Source organism: Bos indicus x Bos taurus, chromosome 19 (assembly GCF_003369695.1).
Source record: "Bos indicus x Bos taurus breed Angus x Brahman F1 hybrid chromosome 19, Bos_hybrid_MaternalHap_v2.0, whole genome shotgun sequence".
In the NCBI taxonomy this organism is placed as follows: Eukaryota; Metazoa; Chordata; class Mammalia; order Artiodactyla; family Bovidae; genus Bos; species Bos indicus x Bos taurus.
The window spans coordinates 15,641,173-15,667,274 of record NC_040094.1 but is presented as its reverse complement, the minus strand read 5'-3'; the positions used below and the strand labels follow the sequence as shown (position 1 = coordinate 15,667,274).

Below are 26,102 nucleotides of genomic sequence, written 5' to 3'. Positions count from 1 at the left end.
TTCTCCATCTGGCCTGGAGGGTGAGTGGGTGATGGACATTTTGCTTTTTGAAGAGAGCGGCAGGCCCCCTCTCCCCATCTCGACTATACACACGCACAGCTCACTGGGCCCGGCTAGGAAAAAGAACATGGTTGCCCCCTCCCCAGCATCCATGCCCACCTGCTCTCACTGGACACTGGTCCAAGGAAGCTGCTCCCCTGCTCACTCGCTGGGAGCACCTCTTTATTCCAACACCCCCCCCAAAAAAAAAAAAACAGGGCCCAGCAGGTCTGCATTGGTCTCCTTGTTCTGGGTCCTGACTCTCCTGAGGTTTGAGACTCTGGTACCCAAACCATACAAGCAAGCTTCCTGCAGGCAGGGCCGCTGATTAAATAAGACATAGTTCTCTAGGGACCAAGTCAGGAGGTCCTGAGGGGAAGGAACAGTCTGGGAAAGTGTCCCAACTTCTCTGCTGAGTTTGGCAGCCTTCCTGGTTGTCCAGTGCTGTGGCCTCGGGGACAGGAACTGCACCTTTGGGGCAGAGACAAAATCCCCAAGGCCTGGGGAGGAATGAGTCCCTGGGGAAAGGGCCATGGGGTCTGGGACCCTTTTTAGCTTCTCGTTGAGTTGATCCCACAATGGTCAATGTCTCGGGACTTCCCTGGTGGTCGAGTGGTTAAGACTCCGTGCTTCCCCTGCAGGGGGAAAGGGGTTTGAGGCCTGGTTGGGAAATGAGATCCCGAATGCAATGTCTTGACAGCACAAACACATCCTCCAGGGAACAAATGCAGACTACCTTTCTTGCCTGGGCTTCTGCGGGGAGGCTCAGAGGCTTGTCTGCCCTTGGGGCAGGGGACACACATTGGCCATGAAGGCACTCGCTAAGAGGTGGGAGGCGTCTTTAGAACAGGGCGCCCCCCGAGTTGGCATGCCAGCAGCCCATCCAGGGCAGCTCTGTGGCCCAGCGGCCCGAGGTGGTTGTCTGGAGTTTGGCCTGGTCGAGGCGCCAGTAGCGGTCGTCTCTGAAGAAGATGATGGAGCCGTCCGGCCTGGGCAGGGCGCCACTGACCTCCTCAGGGACACCGCCCCAGTCCCGCAGGCCTCGGGGGTAGTAGGGCTCCACCTGCAGCCCTTCTCGGGCCAGCACATAGTAGCGAGTGCCTTTGAAGAGGACGAGGCGGCGCAGAGGAGGGAAGAAGAAGGCAGCATCGGGGTGGCGGGGCAGGCCCCCCGCCCGGCACAGCTGTGGGGAGCCCCACACCGGCTTGGGGCCCCGGAACCTCCAGCATCGACTCCCTGTGGGATGTGGGAAGAGCCAGGGTGAGTTGGTTGCTCTTGCCCTCTGGCTCTGTACCCCACCCCTGTCCCCCCACACCCCTACTCCCCATCAAGTTGGAGCCCCAGGTGGTTAGTATTCATGATAACCAAAACGGATCAGTTATAAACCGCAGAGGAGGAACTGCTGTGGCCTCAACTTCCAGCAGGTGTCAGCAGAGGGCGGGGAGCGCTGAAGGCCCCTCCCCACCCCTGGCAGGAAGCACGCCCCTCCCGGGTGAGTAACGGCTTCCCCGCAAGGCCAAGGGCTTTCTCCAATGCCATTACTACCAACAGTTCTGTGAGGGTGGGGATTTTTGTTTCGATCACTACTGTATCCCAACACCTCCAACCCAGTGTGCAGAAGGCACTCAGAATTGGTTGAATCAATGAATAAACTCTATTTTCTCATGTCATATACTGCACATTCCTCAGACATTATGTCCTTGTAATCCTCCTTTCCCAACAAGGCTGAGGGATTCTCTTCCCCATTCAACAAATTCAAGCTCCAAGAGTGGTGTTGGAGAAGACTCTTGAGAGCCCCTTGGACTGCAAGGAGATCCATCCAGTCCATCCTAAAGGAGATCAGTCCTGAATATTCACTGGAAGGACTGATGCTGAAACTGAAGCTCCAGTATTTTGGCCACCTGATGCGAGGAGCTGACTCACTGGAAAAGACCCTGATGCTGGGAAATATTGAGGGCAGGAGGAGAAGGGGATGACAGAGGAGGAGATGGTTGGATGGCATCACTGACTCAATGGACATGAGTTTGAGCAAACTCTGGGGGATAGTGTAGGACAGGGAGGCCCTGTGGACTGCAGTCCATGGGGTCACAAACAGTTGGACATGACTTGGCGACTGAACAACAATGAGTTGTGACAGGCCCAGCCTCACACAGCTAGGTTTCTAAAGAAGATTCATTCTTCTGCTGTATTGCAGAGCTCAGAGCTGTCCTCTGCCTCCCTCGTCTCTGAAACGCTTTCACCCTCTCTCTTGGGACAACCTTGGCACATGTGCCTCCCAATCCATCACTAGAGGAATCTCTTGGGAGAGTTTCTGGGGCCGCTGGTTCAAACTGCAAGCGAGACTCCTTTGACACTCTTTTGACCTTGGGTAGATTCCTCCCCCGCTTAATTTTCTCCTCTGCCCAGGGCTGGTACCTTTGAAGAAGTAGAAGTCTCCATCCTCCAATGATACGGCGGCAGCCTCGATGTGGGGGGGCAGCCCCGCCCACCTTTCCCGCAGTGGGCGGGGCTCTGAGACGTTGCCGTCAGCTGTCACCTCCCAGAACTGGTTCCCTTGAAAAACGTACAGGCGCTGTTGTCCGTCTGCCCGGAGCCAAGAGAGAGTTGAGGAATGACCGTCAGCCTCCTGCCTTTCTTCCAGGGCAGGTGCTTCCCTAGAGCCCAGCTTCCCAAACTGATGAGAAGGGACCCAGCAGAGAGGATGCCGTGTACACAGCTGGGACAGACGGGAAAGTGCAGGAGGGAGCAGGGTTTTGCTTGGCTTGGGCTTGCTACCCTGAGGAACGCTTGTGACTTGGGATTTCTGGATTTTATAATTGCCACCCTCCAACCTTGTACTTCAGTTCCAGAGACCCCTGGAGATGCTGGGCGGAGGAAAGAAGAAAGCGAGGCACCGGTGGGACCATCTTACCTACAGTGATGGCATCGAAGGAAGAATGGCAATATTTAGGACCTCGGGTTTCTGGACGCCTTCCCTGGAGTCTGAGGGGGTCCCAGGCCTCAAAGTCAGTGAACAGCTTTCCCGGCAGCTGGATGGCCACTGAGCCCCCCTGGGGCTTCCCTTGGTAGGGGGAGGAGGAGGAGCGAAGCAGGAAAGAACACACACTGGTTGGGGGGAGGTGTTGAGAGCTCAAGACCTCCCCCTTGGTTCATTTCATTATCTGACAGGGGCAGGGAAGGAGAGCAGGGGTGGGTGCTGCGGGTTAAGAGTTATCCTTGGTTGTTGGTGTTAACTATAGCACCAAACTCATAAGTCCTCTTTCCTACCCCACAGTCTGTGAAAGGGTAAAATTGGAGTGGGGAAACAAACAAGGGCTTGGAACTAAGAAGGGCAGAGGGTCCTCTTAGTCCTGGACAATGCAGATAGCAGGAGCACAGAGTTCGGGGGCCCGGGCTGTGATGATGACAGCAGTGATCATTACATCACTGCACTTCACTTGTGAGAAGGAGGCAGAGTCCAGCAAGCTTAGAATTTGGCCTTAGTTCCTGAATCCTGGTCTGCACCTTCCTAGCTGTGTGACCTTGGACAAGTTATTTAACCTTTCTGAGCCCCATTCTCTTCACTTGTGGATAAAAAGATTCTTACTTCTTGGGTGTTGTTAAGTGCCTGGCCCATGGTAGGCACTCATAAGATATCAGCTGCTATTATTATGTTTGTGTAGATTTCTTGGGCTACAAAGCATGTTCATAGGCACTAAAACAAACAACCCTGTGGGGGTAAGCAGGGCCTAAATTATTCCCCCCTCCTTTTTTTTTTTTTAAGGTAAAATTGAGGATTTTAACAGAGGAAATGCTTTGCCCATGAGCAACTGCTAGTCTGATATGAAACGGAGACTTGATCCCAGGGATCCTGGCCCTGTCCACCGCCCCCACGTACTCAGGGACGCAGCCCCCCAGGCCGAGGCAGGCCTTGGGTCCAGATAAGTCGCCGGGCAACAGCACGGGTCAGTTCATTCTGGGGAAGACCTTGTCTAAGTCCCCCGCCAGGCAGAGACCCAGGCTCAGGGGCGAGGGGCCGGGAGTTGGGTGGGAAGAGTGGGCATCAACGTCGTGGAGGCGAAAGTTTCGAAATGAGCCACTGGAGCTGGGAGCAAGAATAATGGGGGGGGCGGGGGGAGGGTGTTGGTGGAGGCGTATGAGAGTTACTGCGCGGCCGGGGGTTGGGCAGGAACAGACAATTGGCACGCAGAGGAGAGCTGTGCCCAGAAATGGGTCGGGATGCTAAAGACCAGGCATAGGGAAGCAGCAGAGCGGGAGATGAGGTTTTTCTTTGAGGCGAGCCTGAAGCTGCAGATCGGAAAGGACCAGTGATGGGGAAGCCAGTTTCCTGCGCTTAGGAGGGGGGAATCCTATTTGAAGAGCCGGCGTCCGAGCCTTGGGGGTCCCGGGAGGGTGGGGGGTGGGGCGCAGGGGGCGGGTAAGGGCGCAGGGGCGTGCGCGCCGGAGGGTCTCACCATACAGGCTCTGCACGGCCAGCACGTCGTCCCAGCTGAGCAGCGCGTCGCGGCCCAGCCTCTTGTAGTAGGGCGCCATAAGTGCGCGCGGCGCGGCCGAGTGGGTCAGGCCGAGAGTGTGGCCGATCTCGTGCGCCAGCACCACAAACAGGTTGCGGCCGCGCCGGCGGCTCAGGGACCAGCGCTCGTCTCGGTCGAAGTGCGCTTCTCCACGGCGGGGCAGGAAGGCGTGCGCCAGGGCGCCTCCTGCAGGCGGCGCGGAGGGTCAGGGGCAGCCCGCGCCTCCGACCCCCCGCCCCCCCACCACCCCGCGCAAACGCCGTTGGCGTGGGTGTGGCGGCTTTTCTGATGGGTGATTTCCCTCCTAATTGAGTCTGGCAGAGGCGGAAGTGTGGAGCAACGAACAGATGACTAGGCTGTGGGTCTGGACGCCTCGGAGGCAGCGTGGTGTGCAAAGAGCATGGGGCCAAACTGCCTGGCTTGCAGTCCTGGTTTTAACCACTTATCCTAGCTGCCGTGACCTGGGCAGATAGCTTAAGGCCTTTGTGTCTTAGCTTTTAGATTCGAGAAATGAGAATGTTGACTAAGAGAGTCGAGCCTCGCGGGGCTGTTCTGAAGATTAAAAAGGCATCTGTGCACAGCCCATAGGGCTTCCTAGGTGGTGCTAAAGTACCCGCCTGCCAATGCGGGAGACATAAAAGACGGGTTGATTCCTGGGCGGGGAAGATCCCCTGGAGAAGGGCACGGCAACCCACTCCAGTATTCTTGCCTGGAGAATCCCCATGGACAGAGGAGCCTGGAGGGCTACAGTCCATGGGGTCGCAGAGTCAGACACGACTGAGCACACCACACGGCGCATGCGTATGTCACATGTAGTACTTAGACCCTGCTGTGGGTAATAACTACTGCTTATTTTCGAAGAGATCTAGGATTAGGGATCAGTGGTTACCCCAGAAGGGGGCATAATGAGACTTCTGGGGTATTGGTATTGTTGTTTCTTCATCTGGGTGCTGGGTGTGTTTATGGGGAGGTGTTAGTTCAGTTCAGTTGCTCAGTTGTGTCTGACTCTTTGAGACCCCATGAATCGCAGCAGGCCAGGCCTCCCTGTCCATCACCAACTCCGGAGTTCACTCAGACTCACGTCCATCGAGTCAGTGATGCCATCCAGCCATCTCATCCTCTGTCGTCCCCTTTTCCTCCTGCCCCCAATCCCTCCCAGCATCAGAGTCTTTTCCAATGAGTCAACTCTTCGCATGAGGCGGTCAAAGTACTGGAGTTTCAGCTTTAGCATCATTCCTTCCAAAGAAATCCCAGGGCTGATGTCCTTCAGAATGGACTGGTTGGATCTCCTTGCAGGCTTCTTTATTAAGAAGTATATAAAAGGGAATTCCCTGGCAGTCCAGTGGTTAGGATTTGACTCCTGTCAGGTAACTAAGAGTCTGCATGCCTCCGAGTGCAGCCAAAAAAAAAAATACTTGCATTCATTTATTCTTACCTTCCCTCTGCCAGGGCCTTCTGTGGGTCTCTGCTTCCCTGCTTGTAATAGGCATGAGCAGAGGGAGATGGGCTGGATCAGTCATTCTCAAGCTTATAACAGGGTCCAGAGGCAGTTTTGTAGTTTCTAGAGCCCTACCCCCTCAGAATTCACTTTCCCCAAGGGTCAGCAAACAGCACTGCAATGCTGCTGGCTTAGAAGCCCATTGAAAGTCCTTCTGACATGGCCTTCTTGGAACCCAGGCCAGCAGGGACTTCCAACAATGAGTTAAGGGAGGACTCCCAGCAGGCTTCCCAACAAAAGTTGGGACGTTGCCATTAGAAGGAGCCTCCTGGGGCATGGAGAGACGGCCTTGAGGGGGAATGTGTGTGTGCGCGTGATTCTTTGTGACCCTATGGACTGTAGCCCGCCAGGCTCCTCTGTCCACGGGATTCTCCAGGCAAGAATACTGGAGTGGGTTGCCATGCTCTCCTCCAGGGAATCTTCCTGGCCAGGGATCAAACCCGTCTCTTATGTCTCCTGGATTGGCAGGTGGGTTCTTTACCTCTAGTGCCAACTGGTAAGCCAACATAGGAGGAATACTTGCTTCTAATTTTGAACATGCCTCAAGTTGTTCTGAGCCATGTAAGCCCTTACTGTGCAACCCTCACTGTAATCCTGGAAGACAGATGGGCGGGTTTCAAAGGGAGAAGACATAAACTCAAATGAACACCAGTTTCAAATCAGAGAACTGACTCCCAGTCCAGTGCTGTCTTAGTAACCAGACTCCACCTGGGTACAGCTATCAGCGTCTCATGGCGATATTGTGGGTGAAGGGAGTTATGTGCAAACACATGTGAGTGGTACACGTGGATTCTTGTAAAGCCTGGATTTCTCCTAGTCCTACCCTGAGTCCCAGGAGCAGGGCTTGGAAGTGGGTTTTGCTCAGAGTGGGCTTGATGGAAAGTAGGAGGGTGCAGGGGAGGTGGGGGCCCAAGTTCCCAGGCCACACAAGGGCTTAAGTCCCGAAGGGGTCTAATGAGGTCTCCTTGCCTCCCTAGCCGAGAGGAGATACACAGATAACTTGTATTCAGGTCATGAAGGCCAGTGCTGGGCAGACTGGAATGAGGGCAGTTTACATTATAACTAAAGAGCAGTAAGCCTTTAGTTTTGGGGCCAAACAGAAGAGTCTGGGCTATGAATATGTGAAGCGGTTGGCATGGAGAGGATAGAATATCCCTTGTCCTGCATCAGTGACTGTACAGTGGGTGGTGGGACAGTAGGGGTGCAGCTGTGGTGGCCTCCAGGTGTTTTTAGAGCCTTGGTCTGAGGGAACATCCACTCCTGGGGAACCAGAGAGGCACTGGCCTGACAAGAGGCAGGGTATGGAGGACAGGACCCCAAGAGGTTCTCCCAGTAGAGATAATACTCCTTAGAATCTGCAAAACACTTTCCATGCAGAACCTCATGTGACCAACCCGTCAGCCATGTGGCGCCTAAGAAAGTAGGGACCACTGTTCCCATTCTACAGGTGGGAAGACTGAGGGTTCTCTGGAGGGAGCTGCAGGCTGGCCAAACCTGAAGGAAGAGCGAACCCTCCACTGCCTTCTCTCCAGACTGCCTCTCCTAGTTGGGGGTTTCCCTCCTGCCCTGTGGGATAGAGGCTCGGTGTCAGCACCTGGGCCATCGAAGGCGTTGCTCAGCCCGTCGTTGTGGTCTCCTTGGAAGAAGGCGAGGCGGATGTCAGCGGGGCCTGTGGCTGGGGCCTCCCAGAACTCCAGCGCCGAGACGTTGCTCCACAGCTGGAAGGCGGCACGCACGGCCCCCCGTACTGCGGGCTCGGGCAGGTGCTGGGGCCAGTTCAGCAGGCGGTAGGAGAGATGCCGTTTGTACCACTTGTTGCCTGCCACCCAGAGAGGCTGCATCAGTCACAGCTGCTGCAGAGCCTGGGGCTGGCCCCGTGGGCCCTTTGGATGGGGAGATGGGCCCTCCTCCGGGAAGTCCCTGAAGTGGTGAAGGAGACACAGCCTTGGCCCCGGGAAGCCTCCCATTGGTGGAGACACTGTGCTCAGATTGACAAGGAGACCCTTATCCTGCACAGTCCCTAGTCCAGTGGCTTGGCCTGGGGAGGTCCCCGTGTGATGGGGGATGTGGAGCCTCGACTCAGGAAGGGTCCCCAACCCCAAGGACTCTCGAGTCTGGGGTCATCTTCCCCAGCGTCTGGACTAAGCTTGAAAACCGACTGTGCCTCTTGCTGGTAGCAGATCCCAGCCCCTCCTTATTGTGGGGGCGGAGGAAGGGGGGCCATAGGGGCCACAACCGCGACTCCCCTCTCCCCCTCCTCTTCCCCACCCCTCTCACTCTCCTGCTGTCTCCCCTTTCCCGTGCCCCCAGGCCTGGCGCTGACAAGAGACCACAAGGCCCATTTATTTGAGGTCCTTCTCTGACCCCCGGCCCTCCCCCTCACTTCCTCAGGGACTCTGCAGAGCTCTGAGGTGAAAACAAATAAGAACAAAGGGTGTGTTTTGTCACTGACAAAGACAAATTTTTCCATTTCCATTCAGGGAAGAGTTCCTATTCCTTTGCCCCAAACTGCAGTTCCTCCCCGAGGCCGGAGACTCTGGCCTCTTGCTTGTGTCCCCAGTCAACCAAGTCCCTCTGCAGCTCATCGGGCACCCAGGACCAGGGTGCTCAGAAGGTCCAGCTCCCAGAATTTTTCATGGGCTATTTCTGAGCCCTGCAAGCTCGGAGACTGAAATTGTGACTCCCAAGTGGAAGACTCACGGCTCAAAGGCAGGACTCCTGGGAGTGCAAGAGAATCGAATCACGTTGTCTTACTCACGTTGTCTTTTGGGTCTCAGTGTCCCCCATTAGTGGTAAAGAACCTGCCTGCCAATGCAGGAGACACAAGAGATGAGGATTTGATCCCTAGGTCGGGAAGATCCCCTGGAGGAGGGCACAGCAACCCACTCCAATACTCTTGCCTGGAGAATCCCATGGACAGAGGGCCCTGGAGGGCTATAGTCGCAAAGAGTCAGACACAACTGAAGCGACTTAGCACTCACACCTGTCCCAAATGGACCAGACTTCCTGGAGCATGGGTGACGAGTGGGCAGGGCAGGCCTGACTGTGTTGGAGGACAGCCCCCTCTCTCCTTGGAGGGGGGACCAGGTGAAGGTGCAGACCTCCTGTCCTTTTGTCCTGGGGCTGTCCTTGCTTGAACCAGGTAGAAGGCGTGAAGTCATGGGTGTTTGGCCATCTCCTTATCCATCTCTCTTCTCTGTTTTGCAGAGACTGAGACCAGGAGGAAGGGACTCAGAATGAGTGAGTAGGGACTTCCCTGTTCATCCAGGAATCAAGACTCTGCCCTCCCCACCCAGGGGGCACGGGTTTGATTCCCGGTTGGGGAACTAAGATCCTGAATGTGGCACGGCATGGCCAAAAAGACAACAAACAAAAACAGAAAAAAATAAAGATAAAACCTCTTAAGAAAAAAAAAAAAAATGAGTGACTAGTGGAGCTTGGCCCTGAGCCCAGGCCCGGACACTGATAAGCAGGCACACTGGCTAAGACTCAAGGCTTACAAATTTGCCTAAACATCGCTTCTTTGCATCACAGCAGGGGCCCTGCAAGAGCTGAAATTCTCCTGAATTCTCTGGAGAGCAGAAGAGCTGAACGCCCTTTCCCTCCTCTCCACCCCTCCACGCCCCACGGGGCGGGGGAGGGACTGTCCCTTCTCCCACCCCGGAGCCAAGCTCCATGCAAGGCAAGGCTGCCTCCTGGGCCTGTAGGGCCTGGCAGCCACCCAACCTCTCCCAGCCAGTGAGCAACCCTCAGGGAGGGAAGAGGGAAGGATCTAAGGAAGGGAGGGGGCCCAGGAGGGCAGAGGAAGGCCTGGAGTCCAGAGGCGCTGCCTGAGGCTTCACTCTATGCCAGGAATGCTTCTCTTTGACAAGTTCTCACTGGGCACCGGACAGGCTGGTGTTGGGCTCCTCCCTACCCTGCTATGCATGAGCCGCTCTCATACTCTCCCCTGCCACCTTCAAGCTTCTAGAAAAGTATGAGGCAGCTCCTCCTGCCTCTTTTCAGCGACGGGAGCCCCTCACTCCTTGGGCAAGAAATGGGGAGGCTAGGGAGGGCAAACAGAAATGGGAATTGAGAGAAGATGACCAATTGTGCTGAGGAGCGGAGCTGGGTGAGGGGCAGGGGAGCAAGGAGCCACTGGGCCAGCAGCCTGAGCCTTTATCCCCCGTCTTCTTCTAGGTGTGTGTCCTCTGAGCAGGCTGGCCACTTTGGATCCCCATCCCAAACTCCTGGCCAGGCAGGCTGGTTTCCATGGTGACCCTCAGGCCACCAGCTGCACCTGGCATCGCACCCCCTACACTTTTGCCCCAAAATCCAAAAAGAAGGAGGGAGGGAAAAAGAGATGGGGAAGGGCAGAGAGCTAGACTCCTTGCTTGGGAGGACCTTGAAGTTCTGATTCCCAACAGGAAACTGACATTATGGAGAGAACATGGGTTAGCATCCCAGTGCCTCTGCTTACAACCTCGAATATCACATTATTTGAATCTTTCCAAGCCTAAGTTTCTTTACTTGCAAAGTGGTGTTGATAAGATTCACCTCCTGGTAAAAGTGAAATAGCAAATGGAAAAGCAACACGAAGCTGCCTGGCATGTGGCGGGTGCTCAGCCAGTATCCCCGCTCCTTCCTTTTATACCCCAGATACATCCCCCGGGGCCCTCACCTGCATCAGCTCTGGGAGGTTTCAGGAGCATTGAAAATCAGGCCTGTAGGCACAGAGGGGACTGGGTGCTTGGAATGAGGTTGCTGGACTCAGCAAAATGAAAATATGGAACATCTAGATCCATGTGAACTTTGGATAAACAGCAAATACTTTTTTTTTTTAGTATAAGTATGTGAAAACAAAACAGTTACTTGTTCATCTGAAATTCAAATTTAAATGGGCATCCTGTGTTTTATCTGGCAACCGTGGAGCCCAACTTCATCAGTACAGCATTCATCCACCTCATGGAAAGTCACTGGCCTAGAAACCCACATCATTTTTTATGCACCTACCCATGTTCTGGGGTTTTTCACATCTGGTGATCACTTAATCCTCCCAATGACAAGAAGGCTTGGCTACTGTGTGGCCCTGGGAGAGTTGCCCAAGCTCTTGGTTCCTCATTTTCCCCATCTGTAAACTGAGGGTGATAAGGGGACCCATCTCATACAGTTGTTATTGAATAAAATGAGTTAATCCATGTAGATCCATCCTTGGCACATCATCAAGGCTCCGTAGCCCACCAGGCTCCTCTCTCCATGGAATTCTCCAGGCAAGAATACTGGAGTAGGTTGCCATCTCCTTCTCCAGGGTGACTTCCCAACCCAGGGATCCAACCCGGGTCTCTTGTATTACAGGCAGATTCTCTACTGTCTGAGCCACCAGGGAAGCCCATTAATTATTACATTTTCTTTCCTAAGGCATAGGAAGCGCTCATTGCCTGCCATGCTCACAGCTCCATTCTAGGGAACGTCTTCCCACCGAGGAGGTAAAGGAAGTCAAGTTGCTGTGAACCAGAGGGAAATTCTCTGTCTAGTCTGGCCACTGCTGTCTGGACAGAGCGGGACAGTGTCAGGCAATGAGATGGGGAAGGAGGTGCCTTAGTATGGATTGATGTTCAAAAGGAATGCTCCAGGACTTTTTACAATAGCTAAGACATGGAGGCAACCTAAATGTCCATCGACAGAGGAATGGATAAAGAAGATGTGGTACATATATACGATGGACTATTATTCAGCCATTAATAAAAATGAAATAATGTCATTTGCAGCAACATGGGTTGACCTAGAGATTGTCATACTGAGTGAAGTAAGTCAGACAGAGAAGGAGAATGATCGTATGGCATCCCTTATACGTAGATCTAAAAAGAAATGATACAAATGAACTTACAAAACAGATAGAGACTCACAGACATAAACAACAAACTTATGGTTGCTGCGGAGAAAGATGGGGGGAGGAGATAGGGAGTTTGGGATGGACATGGATACACTGGGGCTTCCCTTGTGGCTCAGCTGGTAAAGAATCTGCCAGCAATGAGGGAGACCTGGGTTCGATCCCTGGGTTGGGAAGATCCCCTTGGGAAGGGAAAAGCTATCCACTCCAGTATTCTGGCCTAGAGAATTAATCCATGGGGTGGCAAAGAGTCGGACACGGCTGAGAGACTTTCACTTTCTTTCATGGACACACTGCTGTATTTAAAATGGATAACCAACAAGGATGTACTGTATAGCAAAGGCAACTCTGCTTAGTGTTATGTGGCAGCCTGGGTGGGAGGGGAGTTTGGGAGAGAATGGATACATGTATATGTACATCTGAGTCCCTTTGCATGTATGGCGGAGTCCCTTCTCTGTTCACCTGAAACCATCACAACATTGTTAATCGGCTATACTCCAATACAAGACAGAAAGTTAAAAAAAAAAGAACGCTTCAAATTGGATAGTGATAAATGGACTCCATCAGTTCCTCGCTTGGGGCAAGAGAAGATGAGATGCTTGCCTGGAGGCAGCATCCCTGTGCTCAGGTGTCCTGAGTGCCCAGGAGGCATCGCTTCAATTCTCTGGGACACCAGCTCTAGCCTGGGCGTGTCGCTATTGAGACTGTCTGGGGCCCCATTTTCCACTGTATTCTCACAACAAGTCCCTTCCCCTTGGCAGTCAGGGCCTCTCCTTCACAGATGTTTCAGGTGAGGAAACAGAGCCAAGTGACACAGCCTAGGTCACACAGCTAAACTCAGAGCCCGAGATCCATTCCGGAATGTTGCTCCAGCTCACACTGCTCCTCCATTCTGCCTCATCCTTCCCCTCTGCTGTCCAGAAGCAGGGGGGTTTGCAGAACATGCTGACTCTGAGGACGTCTTGACCGCAGAGTCCAGACCCCCCACCGCTCCTCTGTTCTACCAGGAATGCGTTCAGGCAGTACTGGGCACCCAGAGGGGCCGCACATGTGGACACAGTGGCAGCGGATTGGCAAACACCTGGAAACACCCATCCTCCGACAGCTGAGGGGAACGGCCCACAATTTCCTTACAAATCAGCTAAGAAATAAAAAGAAAAACCAGCATGCCTTCTGTTCTGTTCCTAATGGGTACTGTCAGCCAAAGTCATTCATGCAAATTAAAAGAGGCAATGGCCCTAAGTGCTCATAGTAAAATTAATAATAGATGAGAACCTGACTGAGCAACCTCATCTTGTTAGAAATCTTGAAAACTGCAAAAAACTGATCAGAGAAAATGAGACTTAGTACAGACAAGACGTTAAAACTACACACTGTCCAACTTGTTATTGACGAAGAATTGACAAGAACCATATCTTCTTCTTAAATCTTAGATCTGTAACATCTGATCCTGGAAGACTAGATTTGGACAAAGAAGGACAAAGTGGAGGAGGAAAAAGAAGGGGAGAAAAATCCCAAAACTACACAAAGAGAAGTACAATCGCAGAAACTGTGACGTGAAAATGTGTAAAATAGGCAAATTCGAAGAGTCAGGAAGGAGGTTGATCAGTGTTGCCAACAGCTGGGGGGCAGGGGGATGTTACAGACTGTTTCCTTGTTGGGATGGGGTTTCTTCTTGAGATGATGGGAATGTTCTGAAATGAGATTGTGATGATGGTTGCACAATGCTGTGAATATACTAAAAATCACTGAATTTTTCATTTTAAGTGGGTAAATTGTATGGTATGTGAATTGTATTTCCATAACTCTGTAAAAAAGATAAAAGTACCACAGGCAACATAAAACTGATCGATGAATCACATCTTTGTTGAACAATTCTTATGAAAAAAGAATCGATTTGGATGAAAACAACTTTAGTCAAATATAAAAGGAAATGGCGATGGTTTAACTGCCATACATAGCAAATTGATGAAGGAATCAAGTGGGCTTGATGCAGTTTGCTCTGGAAAATACTGCACAATGAAAGTTCATCAATGTAGGCATCATTCTGGTTTAAATGTCTGTGTTCACAAACATGAGCTTTGGGTTGAGAGGTCCCAGTTGTCCTCCCTAAGGAAGAGAGGTTATTGACAGAGCCTGGTCTGAGGTTGAGAAGTGCTTTTCTGGCTACCGGGGAATTCCAACCCACCCAGATTTTAACAGTACTCACCTTGCCTTGCAAAGCGTTTCTTACGCCTCATTTTGGCCCAGCGTCCAGCAAAGAGGGCGCTGACTCTCTCGGTCCAAGGCATCTGGCTGTCAGTATCTGCCACCCCGCAACGGGGCCGCGTCATCTGATGCAGGGTGGGGGGGTCCAGCACCCCGCTGATGGGCAGCTGGGACACCCACTGGAACTCCCTGTTAGGAGGAATTGAGATAAAGGACCACAGCAGGAGGCTGGCTGGTGCAGGGGAAGGCAGGGAGCTTCCGTGGAGATAGCAGGCGGTGGGACACAGGGGAGGGAGCCATGAGCACGACCTCCTGGGCACAGGTGGGAGACCAGCCTTCTAGGAGGAAAGCAGAGGTGACCGAAGCTTTGCATCACCAAGTCCTCCACATCCCTCTGCCTTACCTGATGGCGTTACTGAACTGCGTGGAGGAAGGTCTACTGGGGTCCTGGTCACTGAGATATCCATACTTCTCCAGGAATGCCTGGGGGAGAGACGAACATCAGCTTTCCCCACAACGTAGCATCCTTTCCCCTTCCTGAGTCTCCCAGGGTCCATGGCACAGACTTCACGTCTAGGCTCATCCTATTCCCAACCGGATCTATCAGCTATAGGAGAAAGAATCCTGGCATCAGAGTCAGAACCTGGACTCAGTTCCTGGCCACCACTGATGAGCTGGATATAGTTCTTTTTCCAATTAATTTATTAAAACAATTTATTGTTTATTTATTTGGCGGCACTGGGTGTCTGTTGCAACATGCAAGATCTTTAGTTGCCGCATATGAACCCTTAGTTTCAGCGTGTGGGATCTAGTTCCCTGACCAGGGTTCAAACCCAGGCCCCCTGCACTGGAGCACAGAGTCTTACCCACTGGACCACCAGGGATGTCTGTGGATATAGTTCTTGGAGGCCAGTGGAGAGAAGTGTGTGACTCACTGCCCATACCTATCACCAGTCCAGCCCCTCAGGCGAATGAGGCACTGGGCTTCCTATTTGCCCTTCTCATGGAATAAAGTCCCATCAATGGATTAAAAAAAAAATGCCACCTCAGCTCCTGAATTCTTATATAGACACATCGACTCTTCATTTTATCCCTCTTTGCTATGTTACCTATCCAGAAACAATTTTCTGTCTTGTTCTCTTTGCTGTATTTCTTAACTCAGATCAACTCCAGTCATAGCTGATGCTTCAAGGAAAAGATACAAGTTGGGAACAAAATCACACTAAGTAAGCAGCCCCTAAACCTTTGCAGGTATCCCACCTCCTTTTTGTGGATTTCATTACCTCGATCTCCAGCAACCTCTTCATCCTCTTCTCAATACAGCCCTGTTCCATAAGGAACCCTCGTTCTAGACAAACTCTTTCCAAGTCCATTTTATTGTTTTTCTGTGCTAACTTATTGGTATTTCAGCACTACCGTTTCCCTCTTTCTCTTTGCATGTTGGTGGTGGTTTAGTCACTAAATCGTGTCTGAGTGACCCCATGGACTGCAGCCCGCCAGGCTCCTCTGTCCATGGGATTTCCCAGGCAAGAATACCAGAGTGGGTTGCCATTCCCTTCTCCAGTCTCTTTGCATAAGTACACTGTTTGGGGTTGCACCTTGGATTAAAGGAGCTCTAGGGGCTTAATGTGGAAGACTATGGCTTAAACTAGTGTGGCATTATAGAATAACCGCTGGGCTTAAAATCAAGAATCTGTTCCCCACCATGAATCTGCTGGGTGGCCAAGGACCTCTCTGAGCTTCCATTTCTTCACCCACAGTGTGAGAACAGAAATAACCCCACCGGATTCTCAGAAGGATTAAATACAGTACTGTCCATCTAGCATCTGGTATATAGTGAACATGCAATACACAGTTGATCTGCCTGATCGACCTTAGCGGGGAAATCAACAAGAGACTTGTGGAAAGCAACCCCTCTACGAGACAGGAAGTGCTGTGAACAGGGCAGTTGTGCCTCTGTTAATCAGGCCCTCCATCTCAGACTTGCCTCACTCCAGCCAGGTGCCTGGTTCTCTTCCATGCCTCTTCCCTCTCCCTTGGGCAGGGTGGAAAGAGTGGCTTTCTGCAGGAAGCCAGGGAGGAATTAATGTTTCCTTAGAAGTGGTTTTGCTGAGTGAGTGACCTGGGAGAGACTGAGTCACAGGCCAACAGGGTGGCACTTCCTGTGTTCCTCCCCCCAAACCCACCCAGCCCTTATCAGGGAGTTGGCTCTGGTTCTGAAACTATGAAGCCTTGGACAGAGCGGGAGGAGAGAGGGGAAGTGGACTAGCAGCGTCTCCTGTTTCCTGGCTGGGCTGCCAGCGCCTGGTACTTCTGGCAGGCAAGGTGGGTGGAGGGCAGGATGGGGCTGGAGGCTTTTTCAGGGGTCTCTCAGAGGGGAAGTCCTGGGCTGCCTGCTCTTTGGGAATCTGTGGGTTTCAAGGCAGAGCTGAATTTCCAGCAGGCAGAGCACACAAGTATCCAGGACACCAGCCAAGAGACACCGAAAGAATGAGTACAAGAAATGTTAAGAATCTGACACTTTATATTTCCATAAAAGCACCGAAATGTTATAATGGGGATTATCAGGATTTCAGAACTCCATTATAGTTATTCTATGTTTAGTATGCATGCATGCTCAGTCGCTTCAGTCGTGTCCCACTCCTCGCAACCCCATGGACCGCAGCCCACCGGGCTCCTCTGTCTGTGGGATTCTCCAGGCAAGACTGCTGGAGTGGGTTGCCACTGCCTCCTCCAGGGGTGTTCAATATGCACATATTTTAAAATATTTTAGTTACAGGCAGGGGCCCCTTAATACTGAGTGTCCTCAAGTTCTGTCAAGTGGAGGGAGCCCCACATCTCAGGGTGAGGAGGAGGCAGGGCTGAGATGCTCTCTGCTCCTGCAGGTCTCCCTCACCCCCTTCTGTGTGCCCCTTTTGCCCTGCCTCAGTTTTCCTCCTGCAAAGCTGAGAGAAACTCCCCTCTCTGCCTGGGAGAAAGAGTAGGGGAGCAGGGCCAGAGGGGCTTCCCAGCTGGCACTAAAGAACCCGCCTGCCAATGCAGGAGACATAAGAGAAGCAGCTTCCATCCCTGGCTCGGAAAGATGCCCTGGAGGGAGGCATGGCAACCCACTCCAGTATTCCTGCCTGGAGAATCCCATGGACAGAAGGGCCTGGAGGGCTACAGTCCATGGGGTCACAAAGAGTCAGACACAACTGAAGCGACTTAGCATGCACGCACGCAGGTGACAGCATGGCCAAGAGACACCAGGAGAAAACGTAGGCTTGGGGGGCTGTGCTGTGCGCTCTCAGGGGCGCCCTGAGCTGCACCTGAGATCACCCCGTCCCCCTTCACGGAGGCCATGCCCCGGGGCTCCTCTCCGCCTCGCGGTTCAAGCATCGGGTTTTCTCTCTGCCCTGTCCTCCCCCCCCCCGTCATGTCCCCCATGGAGCCCAGGGCTGGAGCTGCACGAAGAGGAAGCTGGAGGGCTGTGTGCCTCCATGATTCACCCTCTCAGGTCTCAAAGTTTGTGCCAGCCTGCCTCATCCACTCACTCAGGGCTGGGGCCGCTTTCCTGGGGAGTCGCCTCCGTAAAGCCCTGGGAGTGGCTGTGGTGTCTGAGAAAGAGGAAAATGGTTCTCCCCGGACCCAGAAAGCCGAGAGGGATCAGAATTCCAGGGGTTCAAGTCCTTCATCTGTCCTGACTTGTCCTGGGAGGGTGTGTAGAGCCCAGCCCACCCAGTGCCTGAAGGAAGGGGAAGTTCTGGCCATTTCTGAGCAGGGCAAGACTAGCGGTGAGGTGTAGCAAATGAATCCCAGAGCTCTGAGTCATGAGCCGGGCAAGGCAAGGGCCCTGGACTGAGCACTTGAACTTTATTCTTGGTGCTGTGGAGAACTGTGTGTCCCTAAGCAAGTCCTGTGCCTCTCTGGTCTCAGTTTCATCTTCTATAAAACGAGGGGGTTGTAAGACCTCCCTGGTGGTCCAGTGGCTAAGACTCCATGCTCCCAAAGCAGGGGGCCTGGGTTGGATCCCTGGTCAGGAAACTAGATCCCACATGATGCAACGAAGACCCAGTGCAGCCAAATAAATAAATATTAAAAGAAATAAAGTGAGGGGATTTGATTACAGCTAAGATCTACGCCAGTTCCTTCTATTATTGTAGTCTTGCTTCTGCAACTCATTAGCTGTGTGAACTATCCGACAGAGTTACTTAACCTTCCTGTGCCCCAAAATATAAAATGGGGTTAGGAATACTGCCTTATGTTTTTCACAGGAGCATTGTGAAAATCCAGTAAGAGGAAGCTTTGGGAAGGTTTTATGATAGTTGCATCATTAAAAATGTTATTTTCCCCTTTACAGACACAGAACTTTATTGCTGGAAGGGACCTTTGGTAGATGAGTTGAAGAAGGACCAGCTCGCAGTCTCATGCCCACAGAGTGGCCGGGACATCTTCCATATCAAAGAATTGCAAGGACTTCTCTGGTGGCCCACTGGTTAAGAATCTGGCTGACAATGCAGGGAACACTGGTTTGATCCCTGGTCAGGGAACAAAGATCCCACATGCCACGGAGCAACTAAGCCTGTGAGCCACAACTACTGAGCCCGAATACCACAACTAGAGAAAAGTCTGTGCACCGCAACGAAAGACCGTGCAGGCTGCAACGAAGATCCCATGTGCGGCAACTAAGACCCGATACAGCCAAAGAAAGAAATAATTTAAAAAAGAACTGCAGCAGCAAATATGAAACAACTTGGAAAATTGCAAAATGGCAAGCTCATGAAGAAACCACATGGCTTTACCTATGATCTTCTCCTTCTCATATTATGCTTCCTCTTGATTTTAATCTTTCTATAGTGACTCTGTGTGATTGTTGCTTGTCATCCAACACATCTGCAGCCCTATTAGCTAAGTCAAGATGCAGGGGGTGATAGCTGACATTCTGTCTTGGCCTGCATGCTAAGGCGCTTCAGTCGTGTCTGAGTCGTGTCTGACTGTTTGTGACCTTACAGACTGTAGACTGCCAGGCTCCTCTGTTCATGGGATTCTCCAGGCAAGAATACTGCAGGGGGTCGCCATGCCCCGCTCCAGCGGATCTTCCCAACCCAAGGATCAAACCTGTGTCTCTTATGTCTCCTGCACCAGCAGGTGGGTTCTTTACCACTAGAGCCATCTGGGAAGCCCAAGCCCTCTCTTGGCACATCCCATGAAGAAACATAGTTTCTGGTCATCAGGAGCACAGGGAGCCCTTGCCTATTGCAAAGTTTTCAGGGCATCTCACTTTCCTTGAGGGTCACAATTACCTCACAAGAACATAGGCAGGACAGGTATTGTTACTCCCATTCTAAAGATGAGAAAAGTTTCAAGGGAGTACAGTGTCTCATATGCTGTGTTGTGCTTAGTCATTCAGTTGTCTCTGACTCTTTGAAACCCCTGGACTATAGGCCCTCCAGGCTCCTCTGTCCTTGGGGATTCTCCAGGCAAGAATACTGGAGTGGCTTGCCATGCCCTCCTCCAGGGGATCTTCCCAACCCAGGGACTGAACCCAGGTCTCCCGCATTGCAGGCGGATTCTTTACCAGCTGAGCCACCAGGGAAGTCCACAGGGTCTCATACTTGAATCCAAATTCTTGAAAACCTATCCCAGGAAGTCTTATTTCACATTTAAACAAGTGACTCAGATGCCTTAAAACTGAAGGATCAGCCTGCTCTGGCCCCTTGGAGATGGCCCTCAGATTAAAAAAGGTAACACTAGGGGCATTTCTAGCTTGATTCCTTCTGTCTCCTCTGCAAGCAGGAGCAGAGGGAAGAGGCTGCTTAGGCAAGGAACTCCGGCTTTCAAGAAAGAGGCTGGGATGACATCTCCCATGACATCCAAAGGGGCCATCTGACAAGCCACAGGGATTCTACAGCGCTCAAGTATGTTCTTCACAAAGACAAACATCTGCTTCCAGAATTCAGTGCTTTTGCTTTGACTTCTGGAACCTACTGAAGGCCTCAGGGCAGTGGGACCAGCTGGGCCCCTTTCCTTTATTTTGGGTGAAGACCTCCCCTTCTCTTCTGACTCCCTTCCTCTACTCCCCCTTTCCCTTGTCTCTGGTTCAGTATTCACAGAGTTCTGTCTCGGTGTAACCTAGATACCTCTTACCGTAATCCCCATGCTTTCTTTCACTTTCCATCCTCAAGGAAGTTGGAAAACATTAGCTGCCCACTCTCCAGCCAGATCCCACATTGTACTTTTTTCTAATGTCAAATAACCAGACTGTACGGAGCAGCCATGGTCCTCACTGGATGTGGGGTTAAGTTTAAGGCATAAAACAATGTCCCAACTTGGGGACTTCCCTGGTGTCCAGTGGCTAAGACTTCACACTCCCAGTGCACAGGGCCTGGGTTCGATCCCTGGACAAGGAATTAAGATCCCGAATGCTGCAACTAAGACCTGGCACAGCCAAATAAATATAAAAATATTAAAACAACGCACTAACGAAGGTTGTGTTTAGGGAGAGTTGTCCAATAGTCTCTCTCTTCTGTGTCCCTGCTTCCACCATCCAGCTGTCACTAGATGTCTTGTTTTTTTCAGACTCCAACTGCTTTTCCATCAACTCTTGGTCCTCTGAGACCCTTGAGAGCCTCTTATGCACCCTGTGAGTCACAGAGCGGAGCTCTTGGGAACGGCTTCCACACCCGGGCTTCTGGGTTTCTGACTCACATGAAGTCAGGCAAATGGCTCTAGGGTATGAGAAACAGACACTGCATCTGGGGGCGGATATTCCACAGAAGCTCTAAAGTCTCCCCAGAGAGACAAATTACCCAGCTCCCTGTTGCACCCGTGCATGGGAGTAGCTACACAGATATGGAAGGCAGGTCCTGGACACACTGCCTGGTTGTTCTAAAGAAAGTCCAAGCAATGCATGGTAGACAGGCAGATCCCTTGGGACAGTCTGTGCTGCCCGAGAACAGGACAGGGCCTGGCTGGGAATGGGAGGGGGGCCGGGGTGGTGATGTCATTCATTAACTCTCCGTCTGGCAACTCAGCAATGGAGGCGCTTCCTACTTGAGCAGCCCTGGTTTTCCTAAGCGGGCAACAATGACCTCGTTCACAATGCAGCTTTGTAAGCAGTCAGACCCCTCCCAGGCAAACCCCACTCCGGAAAACCCTTGATTTTATGTCTTTGTGTGCACACAGGGGACACACAGAGCCATGCATGCAGGGCACAAGAATATACACAGGGCTTCCCTGGTGGTCCAGTGGTTAAGAATCTGCCTGCCAGTGCAGCGGACACGGGTTCCATCCCTGGCCAAGGATGAACCCACCTGCTGCGGGGCAACTAAGACTGTGCCCACAAACACTGAAGCCTGGATGCCCTAGAGCCTGTGTTCTAGAACAAGAGAAGCCACTACAATGAGTGGCTCTCACACTGCAAATAGAGAGCAGCCTCCAATCACCTAAACTAGAGAAAGCCCACATGCAGCAAGGAAGACCCGGTGCAGCCAAAAATTTTCAAATTAAAAAAAAAAAATGCACACAGAGACATCCAGATGGATAGACATGGCCATAGGAATATGAAACATACGCACATGTACACGCAGAGGCACAGGAATACCAAAGGTAAAGAAGGGTAGTGCTGGAGAGAAGCTTAAAAGTCACTTAAGAAATTTAACTCCTTCGTTTTACAGAAAAGGAATCTGCAGAGTGGAGAAGGGAAGCGATAAGCTTAAGATCACACAGCATGTTTCCGCCGTGCCTCTCCTTCCATCTCCAGAACTCTGACCTTTGCCTATGAGCTCAGCAGGACGGCTGGGCTTTGTCTGGGAACTGGCTCCCTGCACTGTGGTCAGGGAACTGAACCTCTGCAGAGAGCTGGGGTGATCAGGAGGCTCACTCTGTGGAGGTTCCTGTCTGTGAATGGTTGTATTTCCCTAAATGATCACAACGCCTCCCATTCCCGTGCTCTCCTTTCAATGTGACTACAACACCCCTCCCACCAACTGCGGGATTTCAGTTTCCTCCCCTCCACCCGGGGCTTGGGGCTCCAGTCAGCGGAGCAGAGCAGAAGTGATGCTATGGGAACTTCCGTGGTAGTCCAGTGGATAAGACCGCGGGCTCCCAACACAGGGGGCCTGGGGTTCAGTCCCCAGTCGGAGAACTAAGATCCCATATACTGAAACAAAGCCCGTGTGCCACAACTTCTGAGCCTGGGTGCCCTAGTGCACCACAACGAGAGAAGCCCATACACTGCAACACAGAGCTTGCACGCTGCAAGGAAGACCCAGCGCAGCCAAAATAAATGATAAAGTCTTTAAAAAAAAAGAAGTGATGCCACGAAACTTCTTAGTCTAGGTCACAAAGACATACACCTTCTGCTTCTCTTACTCTTCTCTCTCTCTCAACACTCAGCCTGGAGACCCCACTGCCGTGTCTGGAGGTAGCCCAAACTAGCCCACAAGCAGAGACCACGTGGATAGGCACACACGGAGAGAACTGAGGCCCCCGGCTGACAGCAAGCAGCAACTGCCAGACAGGTGAGTAAGCAGCCTTCAGATGGTTCCATCTCCAGACACTGCAGAGCACAGACAAGCTGCCCTGATGGGCCTTGTTTGAAATTCTAACCCACAGTAGCTAGGAACACAATAAATGGTTCTTTTACTTCACTGAAATTTGAAGTAATCTGTAACGTAGCTATAGCAATACCATCTCTTAGGAATTATAGCCTTGTTGTCAAATGTTGAAAATAGTTGCCTTACATATTTTGTCCTGTGTTACTGCTCTAGGAGAACTAGTCACCAAACCAGGACTTTAATTTGAGGCTCTGTTTCCCTGGTGGCTCAGATGGTAAAGAATCTGCTTGCAGGGCAGGAGATCTGGGTTTGATTCCTGGGTCAGGAATATCCCCTGGAGAAGGGAACGGCAACCCACTCTTGCCTGGATAGAGGAGCCTAGTATACAGAAGCCTGGCAGGCTATGGTCCAGGGGGTCACAACTTTCTAAGATAACACCAACAAGAACAACACTGAGAACAATTTTCTTTGATAGACTGTTTTCTACATACTAGGCACTGTGCTGAGCCTAGAACGCATTTCACATACATTATCTCATGAAACCACACCAAAGTCTTATGGAATAGGCATTACTAACCCCATTATACAGAAAAGAAAACCGAGGCTTAATAGAGGTTAAATAATTTACCTGAGGTTTTTTGTACATAGGTCTGTCTGACACTGAAGCCCATGCAATTGATCATATACAGAAACACATACAGACATACCAACATGACGCACTTTGCATATATATTTATGCATATATGGACCACACCTATTGCACATTTCCGGAGTTCTTCATGCTTTTAAAAATATCTCTTGTTCTCAGAGGTAACAAAAAAAATCTCCTCCCTTCAATTATGTTAAACAGATGGAAAGAGACTCAGTCTGCTAGATATTAGGTTTCCCAAGCACACTCCAAGATGAAATTCTCTCCATCTGGGGCCACCACAGGCTTGGGCGGCAGTGATACGGTCTCTGTTCTCCTGCCAAGGATTGCCCGGGACCTGGACTTGGGAGGAGGTGGGGTGGGACTCTTAACAAGACTTGGCTTGGTCCACGGAAGCCTTCTCCTGGGGCCAGAAGGACTCTGCACTTGATGTTGTAAGACACTAAAGTCAGAGAAATAAAGTGATTCTCGAATGTGCAAAAGCAGAGAGCACAGAGCAAGAGACCAGTGCTTAGAAGGGGAGGGAGTGAAGGAGTTGGAGAGAGGACACTCGTGGATGCGGGGCCATTTCCAAATATTTCAGAGCAGTGATAGGAGCCGGCTGGTGGAAGGCAGAGCGGTTCGGAGGTGGCCCTCCTCATTCTGCAGGGTTCTTATGTTTGGAGATTCTCCCTCTTCTAGGGGAGGGGAGTAGGGATACTGAGAAGCTTGCATCTGGCAGTTTCCGGGCAGGAATGATGCTATTAGAGGAGTAAGAGTCTCAAGGCAGAGTGCTGGGCTCAGTCATTTAAAACTAACTTGGATCCCTATTCCTTAAAAATAGCAGACTTCATTCAGTTCTAATCCAGGGAAGAGATAAAAACACATACAGAGATGCTTCTATGGGGAAGAAAGAAATGAAACTGGTATATATTATTACAATCACCTTTATCTAGACGATAGACGCCCCAAATTTATCTCTACCTCCACTTCACAAAAAGTTCCCCTTGTCCCACCCACACCAAGCAGTTGAGTCCAAGGGAGGAAAAATGAGATGGGAAATCTTTAAGGGTCACTTCCACCTCCCCACCCACCTTTCTCAAGTTCAGTCCTGAAGCATTGTTTAAAGCTCCTTAGAAACAACTCAAGAGTTTGCTACTCTTGGGGCTTCCCTGGCGGCTCAGGGGTAAAGAATCTGCCTGCTAAGGCAGGAGACATGGGTTCCATCACTGATCCAGGAAGATCCCTCATGCATGGGAGCAACTAAAGCCCCTGTGGCACAACTACTGAGCCTGAGCTCTAGCGCCTGGGAACCGAGCAACTACTGGAGCCCTCTGCACCCCTCCGCTCTCTAGATCCTGTGCTCAGCAACAGGAGAAGCCAAGGCAATGAGGAGAAGCCGGCACACGACAACTAGAGAAAAGCCCGGCTCAGCAAGGAAAACCCAGGGAAAGAAGACCCAGCCAAAAACAAACAAATAAAAAATTATTGTTATTATTTTTAAAAAGAATATGCTACTTTGGGGAATTCTGCCGTGGTCCAGTGTTAGGACTCCATGCTTTCACTGTCAAGGGCTGAGGTTCAACCTTTAGTTGAGGAACTTAGATCCCACATGCCGGGCAAAGAAAAAAAAGAGTGTGCTCCTCTTACCCATTTTAGAGATGGGAAACTAGTTCTGAGCTTGGGCGCTCACCTGTCTCAGCTGGTCAGCGGCAGCACCAGCTCAGGGAGCCAGAGCTTTGCCCCGTTTCGGGGCCAGCCAGCGGTACCCTCTCCCCACCAATCCGGGAGTCTCAGGAGCGTCTGACTCGGGAGGCCTCTGGGCGTCGGATGAATGAACTGCTAAGTCTCCCCAGCCTAGGCAGTGAGGGACAATGGCTGCGCCCCAAACTAGGGTGTGGGAGTCCCCTCTCCCTCAGTTCTTGCCTGTCTACCCCATTTTATCGCTGACCTCTTCCCCGTGTCCTGGGAACCCAGTGCGGATCCGCGTGTCCGTGTGGTTCCAGCCCCGGCTTGCGGGCTCAGGATGGGGTGGGAGGGAAGAGAATGCTGCTCTTCGCGTGCAGGTGTGAAGGGTGAGGAGGACAAGGGAGGGTCACGCCGACGGTCAGCGCAGATGGGGCGGCTGGGTGGCCTGACTGCAAAGTTAGGGCCGGTCCCCAGCGCGCGGACCTTCTCAGCCCGGCTCTCACCGCGTACCTCCGCCTCCCGGCGCAGCTCCCGGCCTACGCGCTGGGCGTCCAGGCCGCCCCACAGCAGCAGCGGCAGGACGCGGAGCAGCAGGCCGACCCGCGCGGCCATGTAGCCGCCGCCCCTGCGCGGGGCACCGGGCACGCGGCGTGGGGCCGCCGGCCGTCGGTCCGCCGCGCCCGGGCCCCCGCGGACGCTCCAGCGCTGCGCCGGCCCAGCGCCGAGGGGAAGGTCGCAGGGGCTCGCCTGTGTCCCGTCTCCGAGCGCCGGGAGGTTCCTCCGCAGCGCCTCGTCGCGAGCCGGCTTCGAGGTCGTCCAGCCCTGCAGTGCCTGCCCACGGATGCCAGGGCTCAGGACCTGGAGGCGAGGGGGCGGGGGGGGGGGGGGAAGGGGGCGGGACCCCGGCACTCAGGCTCCACCCACCCGGCTCGCCTGGAACGCGCTGTTGTGTTAACAGGCGCCTCTTCCGCAGGCGGCTTGGCCTCGCCCCGCGCGGATCCGGATCTCTCTGCGGAGGGCAGGGGAGGAAACGTCTTCTCCTGGCGGTTGTGGCTACCTAAGACTTCGAGGAAGAGGGATTCTGGCCTACTCGAGGGTCATCGATTGTTTCAACTGGGCC

The 26,102-nt window shown here is 52.4% G+C and overlaps 1 protein-coding gene across 2 annotated transcripts; it reads right to left on the bottom strand.

Moving 5' to 3' along the window:
- Positions 1–174: 174 nt before the first annotated feature.
- On the bottom strand, positions 175–25,838 carry MMP28 (matrix metallopeptidase 28). 2 transcript variants are annotated; one of them, XM_027516696.1, is made up of 8 exons: positions 25,493–25,838; positions 14,532–14,611; positions 14,130–14,317; positions 7,646–7,870; positions 4,494–4,739; positions 2,951–3,100; positions 2,455–2,622; positions 175–1,275 (listed from the first exon to the last, which is right to left on the bottom strand). In XM_027516696.1, exons 1-8 carry the CDS (start codon positions 25,592–25,594, stop codon positions 881–883), a joined length of 1,554 nt encoding a protein of 517 aa, XP_027372497.1. In that variant the 5' UTR covers positions 25,595–25,838; the 3' UTR covers positions 175–880. The 2 variants fall into 2 exon arrangements, with proteins under 2 accessions (XP_027372497.1, XP_027372498.1); XM_027516697.1 differs by lacking the exon at positions 25,493–25,838 and adding an exon at positions 25,245–25,447.
- Between the last annotated feature and the right edge of the window lie 264 nt (positions 25,839–26,102).

What these genes read in the sequence shown, in the direction of transcription:
- MMP28 (XM_027516696.1), bottom strand. Translation starts at nt 25,594, where the DNA reads ATGGCCGCGCGGGTCGGCCTGCTGCTCCGCGTCCTGCCGCTGCTGCTG. An exon ending in CAGTTCAGTAACGCCATCAG is followed by an intron (nt 14,318 to 14,531) that starts GTAAGGCAGAGG and finishes TCCTCCTAACAG; the next exon opens with GGAGTTCCAGTGGGTGTCCC. An exon ending in GGCCGTGCAGAGCCTGTATG is followed by an intron (nt 3,101 to 4,493) that starts GTGAGACCCTCC and finishes CCCCCTACCAAG; the next exon opens with GGAAGCCCCAGGGGGGCTCA.